General features: G+C 42.5%; 1 protein-coding gene across 1 annotated transcript in view; it reads left to right on the forward strand.

Moving 5' to 3' along the window:
* The window catches only part of LOC310943289 (neuropilin-2-like), a gene marked incomplete at its 3' end in the record, with an annotated part of 85,765 nt that overhangs the window by 34,697 nt on the left and 27,182 nt on the right, over positions 1-23,886 (forward strand). The window contains exons 4-11 of the mRNA XM_083908830.1: positions 242-469; positions 2,421-2,576; positions 2,654-2,823; positions 5,705-5,860; positions 15,856-16,000; positions 20,590-20,765; positions 21,250-21,423; positions 22,600-22,744. Coding sequence (XP_083764956.1) covers positions 242-469; positions 2,421-2,576; positions 2,654-2,823; positions 5,705-5,860; positions 15,856-16,000; positions 20,590-20,765; positions 21,250-21,423; positions 22,600-22,744 — 1,350 coding nt within the window. The remainder of the gene's footprint in view (positions 1-241; positions 470-2,420; positions 2,577-2,653; positions 2,824-5,704; positions 5,861-15,855; positions 16,001-20,589; positions 20,766-21,249; positions 21,424-22,599; positions 22,745-23,886) is intronic.

Here is a 23,886-nt window from a genome sequence, read left to right on the forward strand (position 1 = left end):
GTGAGTGTTCTAACACTGACAGGTGAATTTTCCCTGCTGCCATTGGGGCATTGCTTTATTGATCAGCTGTACTTGCAATTCACATAACTCACACAAATGCTATGCCACTGATTATTGCACTACTTTCTAATTCTACAGGCTGCTCGCCAGTAAATTATACACAGGGATAAATACAGTTGTACTGCATTGTTTTGTAAATATGGTGTAAAACATGTGTCTTTCTGTGTCCTCTCGCCCTCAGGTTCAGACTGCTCGCGTAACTTCACCAGTCCCTCAGGTCTCATCGAGTCTCCGGGCTTCCCAGACAAATACCCCCACAACCTGGAGTGCTCGTTCATCATCATCGTCCCCCCCAGCATGGACGTCACGCTCAGCTTCCTCACCTTTGACCTGGAGAACGACCCCCTGCCAGGCGGAGAAGGGGACTGCAAGTACGACTGGCTGGAAGTTTGGGACGGACTCCCCGGAGGTGAGACGTTGATCTGAAAATGATGGTTAGAATTTTGGAATGCTGTGATACAGATGCTAAACCATGAGTCAAAGAGAGAAAAAAAAGTGTGTTCTGCCCTGCCTACATCATTATTGACTGAGATAGCAACTATTTTAGTAGCTATGCGTTGGAAGATGAAAGCTAAGCTTACCGCGAGGATGTTGGCACCTTCTCCAGAGAAAGAGCGTAACTTTTTACGGGGAAAATCTCTCAGAAGGAAGGAGAAGAGAGGGCTGGGATATTTCTGCTCTTCACTGTTGGAAAAAAAGGGTTGGATGAGTTTAGAAGGACACATCTGAGGCGCACAGGTTTTGGATCTGTGTTCAAGGAACAGAAGAGGTGGAGAGGAAGAGAGGAGCGTTGGAAGGGCATGTGGAAGGTCCTCTAATGCTGGGAGATGAGAATAAAGAAAAGGAACGCTGAGATGGATAAATGAGGACCAGAAAAAGCTCTGGTCTGCCTTTGAGAGCAGAAAGAGAGGAAAGAAACATGAAATCAGCTCAACAAGTGGTGCAGTAAAAATCTCTCTGTCCTAAATTGTTTTAACATCTTTAGGTTTCTGATGTTGAGGTTTTTGATTCTTTTGATTTTGATTCTTTAACAAATGGAGACATTATTTTTCAAATGTAAAGTACTTACCCAGTAAAGTCTGAGCAGAAAAGCAGAGCAAACAGCGGCGCTTGTGTCTCTATGAATAACTTGACTGTAAATAGGGATTTAGCCTGAAGTAAGAGTAGAAAGGTCAGTGAAGGTGGTAAAGAGAGATGAGCGTGGTTTAAAGGAGAAACGGAATAAAGGCATAACATCTACACCTTCTTTTCAGCGGATTTAATAGAGGACAAGCAAGGTTAGGGAAAAAAAAGGGAGATGACCATAAAGGCGAAGAAAAAAAAAAGAGAGCAGTGAAAGAGAATGAGAGCATTAAAGGATTCTGCGGTGAGTGATGAAGAGAGACCGCACGAAGGAAAGCAGGATGTAAGGGAAAGGAAGCACAATGGAATTAAGTAGGTGGACGTTTGGAAGGGAGGGAAAAACACAGAGGTGAAGGACTTGCTTTCTCTTTTGCAGCGGTGTCGGGACCCAAACAGGAAGGAAAAAGTAAAAGCAGGAAAGAGAGCGACCATGTGTGTATCTCATGAGGTTAAAGGTGTGGGAGGAAGGGCGGGAGATGCTGAGAGGAAAGCTGGCCCCCGAAGCTCTATTTATTCAAAAGGGAAGACAGAAGAGGACGAGATGATACCTAACCCGAGACCTTTGTTTATCTCAATGAAGGAGACGGAAAACCAAGCTGGTGTTGAGTAAAAGACGCGGTACATTATGCTCAACTATGTATTTGTAAAAAAAGGAAAATTAGGTCTATGAATTTAAATTTGGAATCCTCATCCATCAAGTAATGAGCTTTTACCGTTATTTGCTCAAGAGCCCTTTTTCGGATATACACCCGTTCCAAAGAGGAGGGCAACACAAATCAATAACACTGACTGATTGTCAGCTATTTCCTCCTCTTTTAGCTCCTCCCACTCCTCCTGCTTCATGTGAATCTGAATTACACTCGTCTATTTGTGTTGACGTATACAAGTTGTGGTGTTATAGAAGGAGACAGTAGATGATTCACTTCAAACACACATCCACTGAACTGAAAAGCAGAAGGATGTTGACAGCAGAGGGCGGAGCAATGAGCAAATGTCAGGGAATGGAAAACAGTGTAAGTAAAGAATGACAAATGTGAGCACTGAAGGATAAAGGGATTGGAAGATTAATAAACCGCTGTGAGATCTGGTTGAGCTGGATTGTAATTGTAATGCAGTTTACGGCGTCGTGTCATCGTTTAAACCAGTAAGCGAACAAAAATGATGACGTGCCGTGGAAGCTGCTGACAGATTCTGAGCAGACACACGAAATAATCAAATCCCCGCTCCCTGATTGGCAGTGGGTCCTCTGATTGGCCGTTACTGCGGGACCAGAGTGCCTCCTGAGATCCAGTCGTCCACCGGGATTCTCTCGCTGTCCTTCCACACCGACATGGCCGTGGCGAAGGACGGCTTCTCAGCGCGGTACAACATGACGCACAAGGAAGTCAGCGAGAGTGAGTACACGTTGTCCACGCTCGCCGATTCTGTTTTGTAGAACGGTACGATAATCGTCTAAATCTCGTCTCTACAGCTTTCCACTGCAGTAACGCGTTTGGCATGGAGTCAGGAAAGATCACAGACGACCAGATCACGGCCTCATCGAATTTTTATGACGAGCACTGGCTGCCGCGGCAGGCCCGACTCAACTATCACGACAACGGGTGGACGCCCAACGAAGACAGCAACAGGGAGTACATACAGGTATGTGTGTGGACACGAGATTTGTGTTATCATAAACCAATCACAACTCTTCACTATAAGAGGACGTAGAGCTGAAACAATTAATCTATTAGTAATCAATTACTAAATTAAACTATTTTGATAATCGATGAATCGGTTTGAAGCTTTTTTCATGATTAAAACAACATTTCTGATTGTTTCAGCTTCTTAAACATGAATATTTTCTTTGTTTCTTTGCTCCACATAACAAAGAAATCATTAACAGAAATCATCTAAGCCTTTGTTTAAGCCAACCAGACAAAAAGAACTGGAGCTCCATTTTTATTTCTTAATGATTTAAAAAGAGAAAAACAGCAACATCCATCTTTCACAGTGGTTTACCCACACCTGACCTTAACCTTTCACGTATTATATTATGACTCCTTAAAACAAAAACAACACTGAGTTCCTGACCTCTGACCTCAGTCGTACCAAACACTGATTATTTCCACTTGTAGTTGATAAACTCCATCAGGGTTTTTTCTTCTTTCCAATCACAGAGTGACCTCTTACATTTAGCCTGCGGCTACTTTTGTTGGATTTCACACCTCACGTTGGGACTTGCCGGTCTAAACTAATAGTTGTTCACTGACTTGTCTTAGCTGCTGGCTACAAAGCTCATTATTCCTGGATGCATTTGCTGTCACAGTGCAGGGGAAAAAAAGGCTTTGTTCTGCACAGAGATATGCTCTCCCACCCTCTTTAAAACATATTAAACCAACGCTACCTGTCATATATTTATAGAAATGATGAATCATTTAGTTGTTATGCAAAGAACCTCAACAAGAGTGTGTTTTAGAGTCCCTCAGTCAAAATTGTGTGACATTAAGCAACTTGTAAAACACTAATCACTTGCTTTCTACAACTTATTAACATGTCTTAATTGATGCTCTGCATTATTAACACTTCTCATTTTGGGTTTGTATTATTGGCGACGCATCAAATCTTTTCATTTTTGTCACGAACCCTCCGGTTGTAAAGTTTGCTGGCAAAGCAGCGTCTGCCTCTTGTAAAAGTCGTCCCCCTGTGGTCACCACCAGTGTTGTGGTTAGGTCACGGCGTTCCACAGAGGCTCTCAGCTGTTCTCTTACATTAACACATAGCAGAGACCAAAGACCCTGCATGTGTGTGTGTGTGTCTCTGTGTGTGTGTGAGTTTGTGTGTGTGTGTGTGCGCACAACAGCACCCGTCCTGACAAGCAGCTGTCATAAATGCCAATGTGCCTCTCCTTGCATCTTGCACCCCCGTAGTCTCTTATAACAGTGTGTGTGTATATATGCTCACACAGCATTTACTCCAATGAAACTCTTTTTTATTCTATTCTATTCTATTCAGGCGTAGTCCAGTGAGGTGTGCTGCAGATTGATGATGTGAGCACTGTTGGCTCCATTATTCTAACAGCTCTGTGATTGATGAGGAACCTTTACAAGGAAGCCTCATTTTGCATCTCTCTCCCCCCCCCCCTCTCTTTCCTCTCTCTCTGTCTTTCTTTTCATCCTTTTCTCACTTACTCCTCACCCTTCCTTCCCCGCTCATCTGTTTCTCTCCTTAGTTCCGGACTATCGATTAGTTGTCTTGGTGGATCTTTGTCTGTACCTAAGCATGTAGGCATATGTGCGTGTGTGTGTGTGTGTGTGTGTGTGTGTGTTGGGAGTAATCTGAAACACCTGTCTCTCTGACAGATAACAAACGCAAGCATTTTACCTCCCCTAGTGTTTTGTACTGTACACCCCACTGGGACACAGCACACACAGACACACACAACACCTTCTGATTAATTTGCTGGTATAAAGAGCCTCAAAGAGGGAGAATAAGGCCCCTAAATTTTGACCGTTCACATGTAGGGTGGAACAAGGGGGAGTGCAATTTTGCCCTTTTAATCAGCCCTCAAAATGTAGTGAGCTCTGATGCAGGCTTAAAATGAAGTGAAATTACCCATGATGCTTTGCGAAGTCAGCGAGCCGGCTGATATTTTTTTTACAAAAATGGCGGCCACATCTGCCGAGGAACTATTTCGTTGTAATATGTTTTCGCAAATAAGCACGTTACAATGTCAAAATGTGTTGGAATATGTTGGTTTGATACACATCCACAGGACCGTTGAGCTTCGCACACTTATATCAGAACATAACTACAATTTATGAAAGCAGCTAACGAACTAGCTAGCTAACGGCTATTTGCCGAGTGCTTCGAGAGCTGTCTATGATCTATGATCTCCGGTCACAGTTAGATAAGATAATTCATCGAAATGGAGAGCTTACAATATGAGGAAATATGAGATGAAGCTACTAAAACTACTAAAAGGAATGAAGTGCATCATATTTTTGGTCATGTAACGACGGTCATATCTCCATAGCAACAATAAGACTGTAGTTTATGGAAGAGCATTAGGGCCACACAGGAAAAAAATATATGAGTTCTCAGTTTAAAGTCAGAATTCTGAGAATAAAATCAAGTAATCCCCCAAAAAACCTTTAAATAAAGGAGGTTGAGGCCTTAGAACTCCTGTGCCAGTATCCACATATAATGCAACACGGCTACAGCAGCATGCCAAACACGTAGCATGGCCTCCGCAGCCAGGATGAGGAGGTGATTATGGCTATTGTATATGGGGAAATTAAAATGAGCCTCAGGTCATTACTATCGATCTGCCAGGAGAAAGACACAGATAGGAGAGGAGCACAGAGAATGGGAGGAAGCAGAGTTTGTAGGTTTAGAGATTAGACATAGAATTAAATTTAGAGCGAGGATGACTGAATGGTTGTGTGGGTTTTTTTGTTTTTTTTGGGGCTTTTATTTTGAAATTTCTCTCCGAAACCAGCTGTCTAAGCAGTTATTTACCCTCTCCATTCCTGGCCAACAGGTCGACCTCCACACTCTGAAGGTGCTGACGGGCATCGCCACACAGGGCGCCATTTCGAAGGAAACCGAAAAGGCCTACCACGTCACCACCTTCAAGCTGGAGGTCAGCACCAATGGAGAGGACTGGATGGTGTACAGACATGGCAAGAATCATAAGGTAAGCTCAGACACACGGCCTGAACACTATGGTCTGGATGCTCTTAGGTGACGTGCATGCCTCGACATGCGCCCACAGGAAAGTGGCGCGGCGAAATATGAGACGGAATATATATACAGCAAGAGTTGACCACAAGCCCAAAATTTAACCCGCGTCTGCAATTACAGCTGCTATTCAGCTGGCTTCATTTAAAGGTTTATGACCAAGCCAGAATCGGCAGCACACGTCTGCGAGCTCCAACGCGATTCCTTTACATCACTGAGCGTTTACACTGCAGGCCGCGTCCCACATCCCATCTGGTTCCTGTTACTCAGAGTCCTGCTCGCTGCTGACTCTGGTTGAACGGGGGTTTCTTTTCTGCGCTGTTGGTTCCAGAGGTGTTAAGGCCTGATGTGTCAGTGGAGTGTCTGTTTCATTGGAGAGTGTCAGTTAGAATTGAAGCAAACACTTTCTGGGGGGGCGCGCTGGTTGCAACTGTAATTAAAGTGGCATTCCAGCGGTTGTGGGTTTTGTGTTTTTTCCATCACAGTTGTTCTCCACCCCCCCCCCCCCCCCCCCCCCCCACTGCAGCGGTTGCATGTATTTATCCTGCGGTCTGCCACGTCTAGAACCGTGCTATAAACTCTTCCTCCTTCATTAACACTAATGCATGCACACACTCTTTAGATGCTCATTCGAATAGTTTTTTATGTGCGTGAAGGAAACAGGAGATCCAGTCTAACCATGGACTGCAGATCCCATTAGCTTTACAACTGAAGCCGAACTTTCGGGGGAAAATATGAACGCATAAAACTCTGGGAACTGTGTTAAAAGGTAATCAGGATAATAAAGTTGATGGTATGGTAGAATGACTATGATTAATAATAAGTGAGTGGGAAGCAGGCTCCTGTAATTAGATTTACAGCCATTAAGCTTAGTTGAGGGTTAAATCAAATCCAGAAATGATGACGCCGGTCTTTAAATTGGTGTTGCATGGAGGGAACGTGCAGTCATTGTAAAATAAATGTAAAAAAAAAAAAAAAGTATATCGCTTCAGTATGCAACATGCATAAATGATGAAGATGAAGCTACTTGTTGGTATCACCACCCATAATCCCGCTCCATTCTCCCATTATGACCCTGGAAAGCTGCTTGAAAAGTGAACACAAACATTATAAGAGCGTGTGTGCATGCATTTGCAAATTAATGCGTCTTTGAAGAGGACGGGGGGTTTAGAATAAATCAGCAACAGAATATGAATTATTGTCACTTGTCTTGAAAGAACTGGAGATGGTTGTTTTTGGTAGATTTTAATCAGATATATGTTTATACTGCAGCCTTGACCGTCTTATACATGCACTCAGTGCCACGAGGGGGCTTAAAGGGGCTTTGTTTTAACGTCCACAGACAAAAATACATGGAAAATAATAATAAAAACACTGCTATTTGCCCCAGTTAAAGTCACCATTCAGATCAGTTTCTCAACCTATGATCTAAAACTTCAGTCCCTACTTCCTCCATTGTATGAATCTGAAAAACAGAAGGGAAACATGGAGGAGGGACAGTCAACAGAAATCATTATTTAGCAGCTTAGCTGTTCTCATTTCTATTAAGAGCAGTTGCCATCTTGGATTTTTCTTGTCCTCAGCCCTCTCAGTCATTTTATTCTGGCTGCTTACACACTGGCTTTTCAGTTATGTGACTTCCTCTGTTCTACCAGGGAGAGACTAAAGAGGACGCAAAGGCCGTAAAAGTAACAGAGAAATGAATAGAGTGAAAACAATGGTGTCAGCAGCATCTTGGTGCAGGAATGACCAGACACACCTCAGATGGCCAGTAAACATCCACCTTGTCAGCCCCAGATCTCTCTATCATCTTCCTGTAAGTGTCAGTGTGCAGTTTTATGTTGGAGAGACACATAAATCACTCGGCAGCACTGGCCGACGAGGTCTTTGTGCAGACTTTTACAGCTCAGCCGTGTAAAGTGCTGCCCCTGCATTCACACGATACCTCAAAAATGAATAGTTTTTTATGATTATATATCACAATTGTTAATTCACAATGTAAAAGTGCATTTTTATTCATGCTCGACTCTAAACTCTCTTCATCTGTTAATTTCAACCTCCTTGCGTCCTCATTCACTCACTCTCTCTCTTCTCGTCTTCGCTCACCTTGTTCATCTTGTCTTTTCCCTCCCTTGACACTCCATCATTTGTTCTCCCTCCCTCCTTATGTTGCTGGGAAAATCATGAAATGCACAAGTGTTTTTTTTGTGCTTGTCTACAGTAATGGTTTGGTGTGCATACCTGTGTGTGTGTGTGTGTGTGTGTGTTAATCTGACAGAATTGAATTATTGCTTTAAAAAGCATTTAATGAGGACACAAAAAATGAATGGGAGCCACATGGACGGAGAAAAAAAGACAAGTATGAGTGTGAAACTCGCACTTTTGTCGCAATTATGTGTGTATGTACACTACCGTTCAAAAGTTTGGGCTCACCTATACAATTTTAATGCGTTTTCCATTAAAAGTCACACTGTTATTCATCGAAAGAGTTGCAAAATGAATAGAAAATATAGTCAAGACATTGAGAAGATTAGAAATAATGATTTTTATTCTTTTCAAAGAACCAGCAAAACTGTTTTCAGCTGTGCTAACATCATTTCACAAGGGTTTTCTAATCATCCAATAGCCTTCTAACACGATTAGCAAATGCATCATACCATTAGAACACTGGAAATGGGCCTCTATACACCTATGTACATATTCCATCAAAAACCAGACGTTTGCAGCTCGAATAGTCGTTTACCACATTATCAAAGTGTATTTCCGGTTAATTGAATGTTATATTCATTGAAAAAAAGAGCTTTTCCTTCAAAAATAAGGACATTTTTACAGTAGTTTGAAAACCCAAACATCGACAAATACAGAAAACTGTTTGTAATGTGTTAACGTAAGTCACACATGAGTAACTCTTAATAAAGCAGCCACTGTGAAACACACACACACACCTGGAAGCCAGCCCGTATAGGGGTGGAGCCACTGTCACACAACATCACAATGATTTGTGCGATCTGTAATGTATTTGATAATGTCCTTAAAGGTTCGTTCTGAACCAGATGGGACATATGGAATACATGTTAACTTTTTTTCTGAGGCAAGACAAAGTAATATCCACTGACAGGCTCACAAATGACAGAGTGAGCGCTTGATTCTTAGCCAACTTTTTTCTTATCAGAATCTCCTCTATTTTATATCCTTTCTTTAACGATCAGGTCATGCCAAACCCTGCTTTCGCTGTGCATGCCAAACCACGTTATACAGGAATGGGATAAAATAATGACACTATCTGTAAAACTGCATCAGTTTTATGAGTCAGTGAGCCGGTTTATAAGTGGGCTGCCCACATGACGAGGAAAAGGGAGTGATTTTCGGTGACCTGGAGCCTCCGGGTGAGAAATGATGTTGTCTCAGTTTGAGTGTTTGTCAGGAGGAGTTTGAGACCTCCTGATCGTCGAGCTGCGCTTAAGCACAATGTGTTACGAATGTAATTACACAGCCCTGCTGAATCGCTGCAGGCAGAGCTGTCTGTGGCCATTACAACGCTGGACCTCGGCCAAGACCAAAACCCTCCTATTCCCACCTTAATCTGTGGGAGGGAGGATGATGGAAAGAGGAGAGACGTGGGTGGAAAAGGAGAGGGATCGCGATGAGAGGAAAGTGAGGGAAAGTTACGAAAAAATTCTCGAGAAAGAAAGACAGGAAAACACAAGCAAAAGGTCAACCAGTCGAGCGCCGCGCTGATGGCGAACTGAGCCGAGCAAAGGGAGGACGAGAGGTGGTAACCACAGGGAGAGAAGTGGAGTTCATATGGGGGGGGGGGAGAGAGTGAGTGAAGGAATGAGGCAGAAGGGGGAGAAAGAAATGTTCACATGGGAAAGAAAGAGATGGACGGATGAACGAAGTCAAGGAGGAGAAGTAAGAATAATGAGAAAAGCAGACGGGTGTTGACCGAAAGTCCCCGCGGACAGATCAGAGGTCCCAGCAACACAGCCTGAAAAAGATGTCAGGAGAGGGGGAAAGAAAATAAAATGACAGAATTGAGGGAGGAAGGCTGTGAGGTGAAGGGAAAGGTGGCAGGCAGAGGGAGGTCAGAGGAGAGCAGGAGGAAAGAGTTTGTGACAAATGAAGAAAAAGGAAGTGAGAGTAAAAAAGAGAGGGAAGGGACATTTGGTCAGTAAAGTGTGTGTGTGTGTGTGTGTGTGTGTGTGTGTGTGTGTGTGTGTGTGTGTGTGTGTGTGTGTGTGTGTGTGTGTGTGTGTGTGTGTGTGTGTGTGTGTGTGTGTGTGTGTGTGTGTGTGTGTGTGTGTGTGTGTGTCTCACTCACTCACACACACATTGAGCTGTAAAAGACAGATAGCATGAAATGATGGAATGAAAGGAGATCGGTCTTGTTACTATTTTATAACTTCGTCTACACGCGCTTACGCTCAAACACACACACAGCGTGGACATTTGAATAATTTAGCTAAGTCTGTTCTTGTCCTTGCTGGCTGACTGACTGTGGACCCTACAGAGTTATGACATGACCACACACACACTCACACACCTGGTCTCTCCTGTCCTATGACGTCAGGGCCGGCCCAAGCCCAAAACGGGGCCCTAAGCAACAGTTAGATTTTGGGGCCCTTTATTAAAGCTAATAATAAAGCAGTGATAGTGTTGCTTGCATCATCCCAAAGTCAGCCTGGCATGTTTTCACCCTTAAATGGTAGGAAAAATCAGAAGAATGGTCTTGTGTTGATTTTCACTTAGTATTCAAAATGGTACAACACTAAGACGAGAATACGATGTCAGCCCGAATAAGAAGTAACAAATAAAACAGTTTATTCTAATATAAGATAAAAAATTGCAAGGTGCAAAAGTGCAAAAGCGTTTATAGAGCTACAAAAAACTATCATAAAATAATCACATGTTGTTTTCATGTTACATAATCTCATGTTCTTTTCTGTTTCCTGCTTAGATTCCAGATACCAGTATTGGTGAAGTTTCTGCTTTTTGCTCTTTTGTATTGTGTGTGTGTGACTGGTATTCCTTATGTTGTGGGGACCTCAATCTGTTTACACACTCACATTATGGGGGAAAAATCAAGTCCCCCATAAAGTAAATGACTACATTTTAAAGTGAAGACAAAGTTAGGCTGAGGTTAGGATAAGGTGAAGGTCGGGGTCACAGGATGTCTACAGGAAATGAATGTCACGGAAACCTGAGTATTTGTATTTCTTACCTTTTTAGAACCTTTTCTGACATAAACACTGATTATGCTGAGATTTGAATTATGGTTAGGTTTAGTTTAGGCATTAACTGGTTATGGTTAAGATTAGGGCTAATGTATGGATTAGGTTGTCCGAACGCCTGATAAAGAATAGCTTAAGTCAAGCATCTGTTCACCCGTGGTGTCAGCTTCCTGTGTCTCTTAACACGGATGGAAACTTCAGACCATCAACACACCTACACAATACACTCTGACGGACACACACACACACACACAATAACACGAGTCCGGTCGCAGGTGTAGTCCATTAGCTGATTGATGGTGAAGCCTTTCAGGCAGAGGGAATTTAGGAGTTTAAGACCTCAGGGGGAAGCCACATATCCTCTTTCACTTCCTCACTGTGGATTCTCGCTGTTGCGCCCCCCGGGGAGGGGGAAGGGACTTTTGTTTAATCTGTTGTAAGGAAAACAATACATGTGTTGTACTTATCCAAAAACAGAAGGAACCGCACTTAAACATGACAGTGTTGCATGCAACTTCCTTCATTTGATAATGGAGACGGAAAAAGTACGCTGCAGAGAATCCACCACTGTGACATCGTGAATATGCAAATGATTGCATGACATCATCTAGATATTCCCCTCAGGTCATAGTTACCTCGCTATAAAAAGCAGCTGTTTACACACACGTAAAGGAGGTTCTGACCTTTCGTTTAAACGCCGCCTGAACCCGGCGCTGTTAATGCACGCCGTGTAAGACGAAGCAACTGGGTTTGGATTACCCTATCACGCGGCCGCTATTGCCACGGTAACAGCTTGCCTGTTGACACTGACGACATGTTTGGGCACCTGGAAATGGCTGCCAGATGTTATATATAAGTATATATAGGCTGTCGCTGGATTGTTTTAACTTACAATGAAGTCAAATGTTCACTGCCTGTTCTTTTGGTCAATTAATATGTTTGAAAAAGCAGAGTTCAGTCGCCTTTTTGTCATTACTGTGACGCCACTCTCTGTGACCCTTGTTTTTGAACACAAACAAATGGCACGTTTAAAACTAAACCTCACTCTGCTGTGAGCGATTACTCCAGTGTTGGAAACAGGAAGGTCGAAACTTGCACTGCAGTGTGAAAATGTGACCTGTGCTCCCTGTAGAAAAGAGGCATATTTAAATCTCGACAGTGCTGTTAGCCTCCCGTTTATTCACAAGATTCTTGACAGTCCATTTGAATGTAATTTCTCTCTGCGTGTGTGTGTGTGTGTGGTCGTGAGGAATGACTAAAGGGATAAGTAAAGCGCTTTATGCCAGTGAGAGTGTAACAGAACATTAAGCAGCAGCTGAAATAGAGTCACAGGTCTTGTTTGGTGACCCTGAATGAAAACACGGCGCCGGATTTATGTCCCTACACGGAATGTGAGACGCTGCGGCAAAAACTGTTTTCATACACAACAAAACAATTGTATATATTCTCACAAACACAAAAGGACCACACATGTGCACACTTAAATATACATTCAGGAAATATCTGCATGTGTGTGTGTGTACATTTGCTCAAGACATGTTTCAGTGTGCCCCGTGCGCCGAGGGAAATCAGAAAAACACCCACCAGCCCCCAAACCCTAAGAGTGAGACTACTATAATTACACTTTTACACACCAACACACACTGACAGCATCACATGCACACATACTTGTAATTACAGTCTACTACCACAATCCCATTAAGGCTTTCAGGGCCTTTGGGCATTATTCCATCATTTAACTGGTCACAGTTTCTGGTATTAAGGCCATTGAGAGGCCACGAGTTCAGCGAGTCTGACTTTGTACACCCAAATGGGTCGAAGGTTCAATTCCCCCGTTGGCCCGGCGGCGTGTTCTTGTTCCTGCACGTCTGGAACACCCTTCATCCGTATTTTGTCACCCCTGACGTGTCCCCTGGTTTAATGGATCAAGAACGCGGGGTGTAAGCGGCGACACATGGGAGCACGCACACACACGCACACACACACACACACACACACACACACACACCTAAAACAAAGCTAACATCTATAAATGAGTACCCAAGCAAGTAATTGCAAGGGCTTTCGGCTCTGCTGAATGAGGTTTACTGCTCTGTGTAATAGACACACTGTCGTGTTTTCAGCACTGATGTAACATAATAGAAAGAGTGTTCGAGGCACAGAGGGAAAACAGCCTTTGTGGTTTTGTAATGGATTTTTTTTTTTCTTTTCTCCCATAAATTTATAGTAGTATATCATCATGGCAGGGAATGACAAAGTGGGAGAGAGCAGAAGAGATGTCGGAGAGAGGGAAAGACAGAAAGAGAGAGGGAGGAAAGTGAAATAAAGCGGGGGCAAGAGCAGAAGCCCAGCTGTGTTTTCCTGTGGTGAGCCCAACACGGATCACACAGAGACGAAGAGATGACAGTCTGACTGATAGAGAGAGATATGAAGTCTCCGTGTCAGGAGACGCACAGAGTTCTTCTGTTCGGAGGCGCTCGCGTTCACTTTCCTTTCATCTGTATTTGTGTTCGTTTTCAGACTAAATCATTGTGTATGTGTGTGTGTGTGTGTGTACATGGTGGGGAGGACTGGGGGTCACGGCAGGGTAGGAAGAGTTTTGTATGTATCTTGTATTTGTGGCTTTGTGAGGACCAAAAATCAGACAGAGTGAGAACATTTTGGCTGCTCCTCACATCTTTAAGACCTGGTTTTAGGGTTAGGGTTTGGCACTAAGGCCCAGTCCCAATTCTCTCACTTGCTCTGAGAACACTTGCTATGAGTTCCCTCCACAGTAAAGTGCTCTCAATGAGGGAAGTGCAAGGGAAGATTTACCCCTAAGAAATGGGACACCACTAGTATGCAAATTAGCATTCCCTACGTCATGCGCACCATCGACGTGTCTGATTTCACCCCAGTCCAGTAGATGGCGGTGATACACATTGCCTGTGAACTGCTTTTTGTGTGGACTATGTTGATTTATCTTCGTTTGATAAATCAACGGAGAAGAAATATGCGATCGTCGTATGCCTCGCAATAGTCTAGGTGTTTCAGGATAAGCACAAAACATCCGCATGTATACCTGGAATACAGACCCATTACGAACGTCGTTAAATAACGAAGTTCAAACTATGACATAATAGTCCATTGCATATACATCTAGCTAACACATTCCAACACGTTTCAGATTTTTTTACAGGCGTATTTGCGAATATATTCCGTTTTCATATAGCCGCCATATTGTTCCAGAAAATTGCCCCTGGCTGAGTGGGGAGGATAGGCACTTCCTCTTGCTCCCTAAAGTATTGGGACACCCTAACCCCTCGCGGGAATGTGCACAATCTAGGGCAAGGGCTCACATCTAGGGGTAGGCTTTGAATTGGGACAGACCCTGAGTTTAGATTAAGGGGTATGAATTATGTCTGAGAGCCCTCATTATGAATGAAGCGTCAATGTGTGTGGGTGAATGAGACATACAGAGAGCGAAAGGATCATGGGAAGAAGATGCTCTCAGAAGATGACCCTCACCCACATGTTTACACATAGAATTTATTAAACTATATGTTATGGTTAGGCTCGTACAGTGTGTATGTTTATGTGTGTATGTGTGTGTTCTTGTATTTGTTGCCTCTCGCAGACCTTTGTCTGGCATAAACTCTGACCTGTTTGGTCAACTCTTCTTGTTTTTGCGATAGAAATAAATGTGGATTGGATCGGATTGGAGAATCTAATGTCGGAGGAACTGTTTATGTTTAGGGCTGAGATTTGTTTAGGCTGTCCGAATGAATTAAAGTCAATGAGTGTGTGTGTGTTTGTGTGTAAGAGAGAGAGAAAAATCTCTATGTTGTGATCAAACAGCATATTATTATCCTGAGTTGGTTTAAACATTCAATCCAACTAAATTGTTATTTGAATCATTAATGTTTCTCCTTAAAATAACCACTTACATTTCTGTTTATGAGCATGTTCAACAAATTCATTGCGGATTAAGCAGCTTCAGGCTCCATTCAGACTCGAATCTGATTCTTTACATATCAGATATGACAGTCCACATTCAGAATGTCCTGTATCGTGTGCATAAATACCTTTTTTTTTTCTCCTCATCAACAGCAGAAAACAACATATTTGTGAGACCTCTCTGTTTTTAAGTGGCAAATTGAAAAGGATCAAACGTAGCTTTATGGAGTCGCCGTGGGGAATTTGCAGCAACAAAATCTATCACAGGGAATTTGTCAGTGAGATTTATCTCTAGAGGACAAACGCGACACTATTACTATACGACACTGTTGTTAGATTTATTTATTTTTTTGCCGCAGTGCAGTTTGATAACATCAATGCTCAGCACGTGTACGTATGTGGCCAAAACGGTATAATATCTGATCCAGGACCACGTAGTGAAGTGACCTCAATCTGAGCAGACGACCAAACGTCTGTGTCCACACGTTCATACAATAATCAGATCTGTGTCACATCAACTGGAAAATCTGAACATAATCTGAGAGATGGTAGACGGTTTACCTCGTGTCATGTTACGTCTTTATGCTAAGCTACGCCGGACGCTCTCCATCTCCACTTCCATATTTATCCCAGATGGGAGACTATAGCAAAACAAAATTACAGTGATTAATGACCCCGTCATATCTGACTTTATCCTTCCAGGATGTGTGTGTGTGTGTTCGCTCTGTGTGCAGATAAACAGTGAAGTGTTATTAAAAGCCCTCTGCTCTTCTCGTCTCTGCAGGTTTTCCATGCCAATGTCGACGCCACAGAGGTGGTCCTCAACCGGATCCCACAGCCAGTGCTGGCTCGCTTCGTACGAATCCGACCCCAGACGTGGAAGAACGGCATCGCGCTGCGGTTTGAGCTTTACGGCTGTCAGATCACTGGTAAGAAGAAACACGGCATATCTTCTATTTCTGTGCACTTTCTTTGATTTTTTTTTGGTTTTCCTAGTGGGATTCACTTGTGAAAACACGGCATTCGTCTTGCCAAGTTTTATACCAGTGATATACTGGCTTTTACAGCAGGTCAGAAGGTGGGTCAGAGCTAAAACAACTCCCATAGAGAGGGAGGCCTCCCCCAGCTTCATTTAAATCATGTAAGGTAGCACTTTATAATAAACACACACTATTAGCATTAGTTATCGAATATTGAATTCATCATCATTTATAACGCATGAATAATCATTAGTATGTAGCTTATAAACAAAGTTATACATGTTTTACTCGTGAGAGAGCAGTCCCATCAAAGAGCTCATTTATTGGAGGTGGATGCTGATTGGCTGCTTGACTACAGCAGCTATTTGGACACCACTCCTCAGCTGATGGTTTATAAACTGTGTTTATAAACTACATTATAAATAGTATTCATGTGTTATTATTTATTTATTTATTATTAGATATTCAGTATTTATTAATGCTTAACTAATGCTAATAGTGTGCACTTATTATTAGTGCTGGGCACGTTAACGTTCGGTAACGGCGTCAACGTTAACGCACAACGCGTTTCCATGACATCTGACCAGAAAAAGACGCGCGTGATGTCATGTTTCCGTGAATCCGGATTGTTAAAATGAGTCTCTAAAGTAACGCTAAACATTAAAAACAGAGGCGCACATACGCTAGTTATTTGTAGCGCTGTTCTTTCCGTTTAATAAACAGACCGCTCCAGTTTGACTGTAGACGCGCTAACTGGCGCTTAAAGGAGCTAACTGGTAAACGGTGCCTGGTGTAAACATGCCGTCACGCGCATCATTTTCCGGTCAGTGGTCATGGAAAACGCGCCATGCGTTAACGTGCGTTAACCTAGTGCCCAGCACTACTCATTATAAAGTGTTACCTAATGTAATTATTTAATAAATAATTCACTTATTTGTCCACTAATCAATCCATTCAGCGATTATTCGTCCTAATCCTCCTGTATCTCTCTCTCTCTCCCGAGTGCACTCACACACTCTTGCGCTCACTCTTTCATATACATGTCCATCCTCTCTATCTCCCACTCACACATTGCTCACTAAAACGTGCACACGCACGCACACACACACACACACAAAGAAACACTCTGAGTCCTAATAGAATAATACTAGAGTGTGATGTGTGGGTGATAACATCAGAGAGTAACAGGCTCTCGGCTTTCATCTGCAGCCCTGGAAAACAAACATGATTTCAACCAGCATAATCAGCTCAATACTATAAATAGATAAAACTTAATTAGACTCTCTCTCTCTCCCTCTGTGTCTTTCTCTGTGTGTACATCTATCTTTGTGAGGACCACTTTCCGGCCGTGTCATTGAGCACACTGCGGCTCATCTTCAAAACTTTAAAGGGTTAACGCTTTTGGTCAAAGGGTTTAAGTTTGGGCGTTTAGTTGTAAATGGCTGTCGGTGCAGAGAAAGAGGAAAGGCGGCGCGTGTGTCCTCGCAAAGATAGAAGGACACGGTGCGTGTGTTTGTCTCCCAGCTTCCCTGCATCATTATTAGGTTAGGGTCTCTCTTTGCTGCCATTGTAGTGGCCATTGAGAGGGACAGATATGCTCTTATCTCGGAGGGCTATTTCAGCACCCACACAAATCACAATCACACCAAAACAATATGATACTGTGTGTGTGTGTGTGTGTGTGTGTGTGAGAAAGAGAGAGAGAGAGCGAACAGGAGCAATAGACACATGTATCAAGTATCCTATTCTTTTCTACAGATTGCCCATTTTTTGACTCTATTTTAACACCTGAGATTACATTATATATCACCCTATTTTTTCCCCACTACTCTCGGCACCGAAGAATCCATTCAACACATCTCTTGGCCATTTATATTTCCCTGGATATTGCCCATTTCTGCCACTCTGCAGTGTCGGGAATCCATCATCAGCCCAAGGGGGGGAAAAAAAACGGTGGCTTTTTATGCAAACTTACTTTCAGAATCGCTTGACCTTTTGTTGGGGAAAGAAGTGACTGAGTTTGTGAAGAAGCTGAGAAGCCAAAACACAAACTTTTGCAGATAAATAATACCGGTGAAATGAAACAGAGCAGCATCTGTTTCAGACATATTAGCAAACATGAACATACAGCACTGCTCGGGGGACGTGATAATGCCTTACACAGACCTGCGCACAAAAAGTCACGTAAACCGCACTTTTGTGCATCTCACTCTACTTTTTTGCCCCCTCATCTTCTACCTACGCTGCTTTATTGTTTTTTTCCTTGCTCCTCTGTCCTTCCATTGCTTTTGCTGACAGCTTCCATTCCCAAACCCTCATTTTCTCCTCCCTGTCCCTTCCCCTTTAAATCACCCCCGTCCCTGTCTCGTTCAACTCCGTCCCTCCTTCAATTCTCCCTTCATCTCGTCTTTATTTTGGCCCTCGCGGCACCTATCAGTCATTTCTTTTTTAGCTCCATTATCATTTTTCATTTGTTAAATAATACATTTTTACAAGGTCCTCTGTCAGACCTTGTTATCACGAAAACCATAGTGGGAAGAGAGAGTGTGTGTCTGTGACTGTGTGTACTTTATATCCTTGTGAGGACCACAAAACGTATCTTTATGAGGAGGTTTTGACCTTGTGAGGACATTTTGTCTTTACAGAGTTTTTTCTGGGTTTGGTTTTAGGGTTAGGGTTTGAATTGGGTTAGGGCAGGGTCATTTATCTGGTCAATTAATCTGGATAAACTCGCATGTAAAGTTGTTTTTTAACACTTAAAGAACTACGGTTTGTCGCAAGTCGATACCCAACCTCTAAAGTATAGAAAACGACTTTGAAAATGAAATTTTATGTACAATTTTATGTAATTTATGTCTGAGATCTGCCTGGCCTAAGTACATGGACAAGACTCCAAATATGAACTCCTTCATGTACACATTACTTTAATGGCTTTCGGGGGCGGTTTTTCAATAGAACGTGACAGACAAAATATCAAAAACACTTTTATTAATGCCTTTAACTTGACAAAAAAAGTGTGAAAAGTTGCAGACTCCTGGGTTAGGGTAAGGGTTAAGGTTAGGCTAAGGGGCTCGGGAATGCATTATGTCAATGATGTGTGTGTGGTTGAACATCAGAGTATCTGTGGGAAGAAGTGTGTTTCAACCTGTGTTTTTGACGTTGGCTATGCATCTATGTGCTGGTGCAACTATTTCTTCGCTTAAGCGTGTTTATGTATCTTTGTGTGTGAGAGCTTTAAAGAGGTCTTCTGTCACATCTGGCTATTTCTGTTGCTGTGATCTCCAGAGATTGATATTCTCACTGCACCCCCCTGTATTAAAACGCCCGCTGGAGTTCATTACAGTGGCTGAAACGATACAGAACACTGAATAAACAGTGCAATATTAGAATTTTATTCCTGCTAATCAGTTTCCTTGTCTGTTCCAGAGCTCGAGGCAGCTCATCTAGCATCATGGCCGTAGCTCCTGCTGCTATTGTTGTTGTTGTTGTTTATTGTTCATTCATTATTCACCGTGGTGAGGCGCAGATGCAAACGTCACAACATTAAACTTTCATCTCCGCAAAGACCCGTAGAATGTCACCATCAATCACCGTCACCCTTGACTGTCAGTCTGCCCTCCTTCTTTCTCCTTTCACTCGTATCCCTCTTTATCTTTCACGCCCAGTCTATTCACTTGCTCTCTTTCCAGTCCATCTTGACCTTTCGTCTCTTTCTCACCTTTGTTTTTCTCTTTTTTTACTCCTCTGTTTTCTTTCCCTTATGTTATCTGGTTTCATCTCTCGCTGTTTGAATCCTGTCCAGTTTAAAATACAAATGTCTACTTTGTTTTGATTGTTTTTGGGGGTTTTTTTTGCCATGATTTTCATTTATTGCTATATTTTAGATTGAGGCACATTTTTCCCAATGTAATAAACAGTTTCTCTTTGATCTGCAAAATGCTTTCATTTAGTTGCTCTCTTTGGCTCAATTCGCTCTGTAGAATCCCCCTGGTAGCTTGGCGAAAGTTATGCCTCAACTTTGCCTCTGCAGGAAGGAAAAATAACGTAATGAAATGAGTTGATGGAAAGCAGCTCAAAAAGCATGGACTTTGTTTGTGTGTTAAAAACGTCTTTGTCACAGTCACATCTGACTCTCGTAAACTAAGACGAGATCAAACAGTAGCAGCAAAAAATTATTCCCGAATAAACGTCAGGTTCATTTGTGAAGACGTGTTAGCAGTGCATCCTGTCATCTTTAAAGAATAACGATTATAGCATGTGTTGGGCCGTTACCTTCAAATGACTTTCATTTTTTTTTTTTTGTCTCTGCTGACCATTTCAGCAGTTTTTCAGTCTCATCTCGCTTCACATTCTCATTAAGACTTGAGATCCAGTCATAAAAAACATATTTTCTTCACTTTTTCTTAACATTTTCACTGTGAGGTGCTTAATGTTTTGTGACTGAATCACAAGCTTGATGTAATTCTTCAGAAAAGGCTGCTCAGCACTATGAAATGGAACTTACTCGTTCTTTTTTTTTTGTTTAATTCTCGTTTTAGACGCCCCGTGCTCAGAACTGCAAGGCATGTTGTCCGGGCTGCTTCCTGACTCCCAGATCTCTGCATCCTCCATGAGGGACATCCACGGCTCCATGAGCGCAGCGCGGCTCGTGGCCAGTCGCACGGGCTGGTACCCCAACCCAGCACAGCCCATCGCTGGAGAGGAGTGGCTCCAGGTATGTTCATCGTGCAACACCCTCATTTTCACTTTGTAGAGAAGAAATAAATTGCCAAAAATGTAATATCAATCACGCGGCACAAAAAAATATGGTTTTCAAGCACATTTGTAAAGATAAGGATGCTGCGATGATGTATATGAAGGGAGTATAGAAAACACGCCATATGATAACAGAGAGGAGAAAAGAGTAAGAGGATAAGTCAATATTGTGCAAAAAAAATAACAACCAAAGACCACAATTCATCTAGCAAACTGCAAAAAAACAAAGCGAGTCACACTCTCACACTCAATCCATGAAATACTCAAGACACACAAGCCCCACAGCTTCTTAACAGTTCCCTAATGGAAAACTAGCACTGTGATTGATTATATGTGAAGCCAGAGCAGAATGGGGATGGAGGGAGGGGTTGGGGGGGAGTGATTGACTTCTGTAGTAAAAGAAGGGAGCCTTGCAATGACATTTATGTTTGTCTGTGTTATAGGTGGACCTCGGCGTGCCCAAGATGGTGCGAGGCATTATTACCCAGGGTGCACGAGGGCTGGAGGGCAGCACCAGCGCCGAGAACAGAGCATTCGTCAGGAAGTACAAACTGGCTCACAGCTTGACCGGCAAAGACTGGGTTTTCATCGCTGACAGCAAGACTGGCTTTACTAAGGTAAAGGAGACGGACACACACACACACACACACACACACACACACAGTCACAGGTTTGTGCAGCTATCCTTTTAAGGGGAAAAAAACATAACCATAACCAGTTATTCCCTAACCTGAACCTTAACCACAATCCAAATCTTAGCTCTAAACCTAACCAGGTTTTGGTCGACTATACCTGTGTTTATAATAATAAAACACACACATTTATCCCTGTGACATGTCCACATCTCATTCCTCTGACTGTCACTGTCACTTCCTCTTCATTTGGAGTTTATTCATTGTGTCTGTCAACCACATCCCTCATCCACTCTCCTACTCTTTCCGTCATCATCTCCAAAATAACGTTTTCTTTTTTCTTTTCCCAGTGTAAGCTCTGATAATAATTCAATTTAATCGCCTCACTCCTCATTCTCTGGCTGTCTCTGTCCTCACTTCTCTCCCCGAGTCCCCCTGTACTCTCTATCCTCTTGTTCACTCATCCTCTATTTGTCTCTCATGGGTGTTAATTAAAAATGTCTTTCCTTTCGCCGCACCACCCAATGCTGCCAGCAGTCTAAGCAGTGTGAGACGGACCACTTTAAACTCTGTTCTCCTTTTTGAGACTGGAGCCTTAAAACCCTTAAATAGCACTACTGAGCGCACAGCTCTTCTCCTACTGCTCAAATCCTGTTCTCTCTCATCTGCCCATCTTTTTAAATAGGCATCCAGGGAAATTCATCATATGTTTTCAAAAATCGCAAGAGTGGGGTGGGGGGGGGATAAGGGCAGACAATACAGTGCAGTTAATGAGACAATATTACAACTTTCACAGCTTTAATTTTAAAGCAGCAGTGCAGTCTTGTCAGCTTGTAATAAATCTTTATGTCAGAGGCTGCAGTGAGCTGCCTCAAAAGTCAATTTGGAATCAAAGGAAAAGCACTCCCTGTTGCTAATTATTTGGCACATGTCGTACAGTGCTGACAAACAATGTTAGAAAGGAGTCTTATATGACTTAAAGAGGACACGCCTATCATCTGTTGCTTCACAAACTCACCTCACTGCATATGTCAAATACATCCACCCCAACAACGTCAGCTGCCTGTCAGTGTAGCAGGCAACAGAAAGTTCTAATTATTACACGTTTCCTATTCCCATCCAGCCTCACGTCATTGTCTTTGACTTTTCCCCCTGTGCTAGATTTTCGAAGGGAACAGCCACTACGATACTCCAGAAGTGCGGAGGTTCGATGAGATCGTGGCCCAGTACATCCGCGTCTTTCCAGAGAGGTGGTCGCCCGCCGGGATTGGCATGAGGATGGAGGTCCTCGGCTGTGATCTGCCAGGTAAGAGCATCTTATAATACGTAAAATAATGGAAGTGAAAACTACGGAAGAGGATTAGGGCCACACAGGAAAAAAAACTCAGAATTTCTGACTTTATTCCCAGAATTCTGACTTTAAAACTTAGAATTTTGACTTTAAACTCAGAATTCTGACTTTATTCTGAGAATTCTGACTTTATTCTCAGAATTCTGACTTTAAAACTCAGACTTCTCAGAATAAAGTCAGAAATTCTAACTTTAAACTCAGAATTTCTGACTTTATTCTCAGAATTCTGTCTTTAAACTCTGATTTCTGACTTTAAAACTCAGAATTTTTACTTTAAACTCAGAATTTTTACTTTATTCTCAGAATTATGGCTTTAAACTCGGAACTCAAATATTTTATTTCCTTTGTGGCCCTAATCGTGTTCCGTAGAAAACACACATAAATTATATTTACAGTGCTCATTACATACATTATTATTTGTATGGCACCAAATCACAACATGGGCATATTATCATCACAATTCTTCTGCGTAAATGTTCACTCAATGATCCAGAAGCATATTATTGTCGCATTGTAAACATCAACATCATCTGCCGTGAGTACTCGCCTGGTTGTTTGTGTGTATTTGTACATGTGTCTGCCACCGTGTATGTCTTCAGTCTCTAGAGAACATACACTCACGCACATTACAGTTTATAGGCCATACAGTATTTGAATGTGCTTGTGTGTGTGTGTGTGTGCAATGCAGTGTAAACAGTATACATCCATGTGTATTGTGTGGGTGAAGTGATGAGTGAAGTAATCATCTTGCTCTATAGGAGATTTGGCAGCATGTCTGGACAGGGATTAACATGTCTAGGTCATGGGACGTTTTATGAACAGTGGCCAGCTGTGTGTGTGTGTGTGGTTAGTCTGTGGTGAAAGACCACATGCAGCGCAGGTCATGATCCACTGTGTCGTCGGTGAAATAAAACCATATTTATTACTCACATGCACAACAACAGGCTTTACTGACATTATAGTGATGTGCTGTTGTGAATAGTGAAGTATAGACAATGATATGATAAAATTAACGTCTTTTAACTGTGTCTATTATCATTTTTGATACTACATATATGGGTTATATATATATATAACAACGCATACATTATTTACTC

Source organism: Microchirus variegatus, assembly GCF_963457635.1.
Source record: "Microchirus variegatus genome assembly, chromosome: 22".
Taxonomy (NCBI): Eukaryota; Metazoa; Chordata; class Actinopteri; order Pleuronectiformes; family Soleidae; genus Microchirus; species Microchirus variegatus.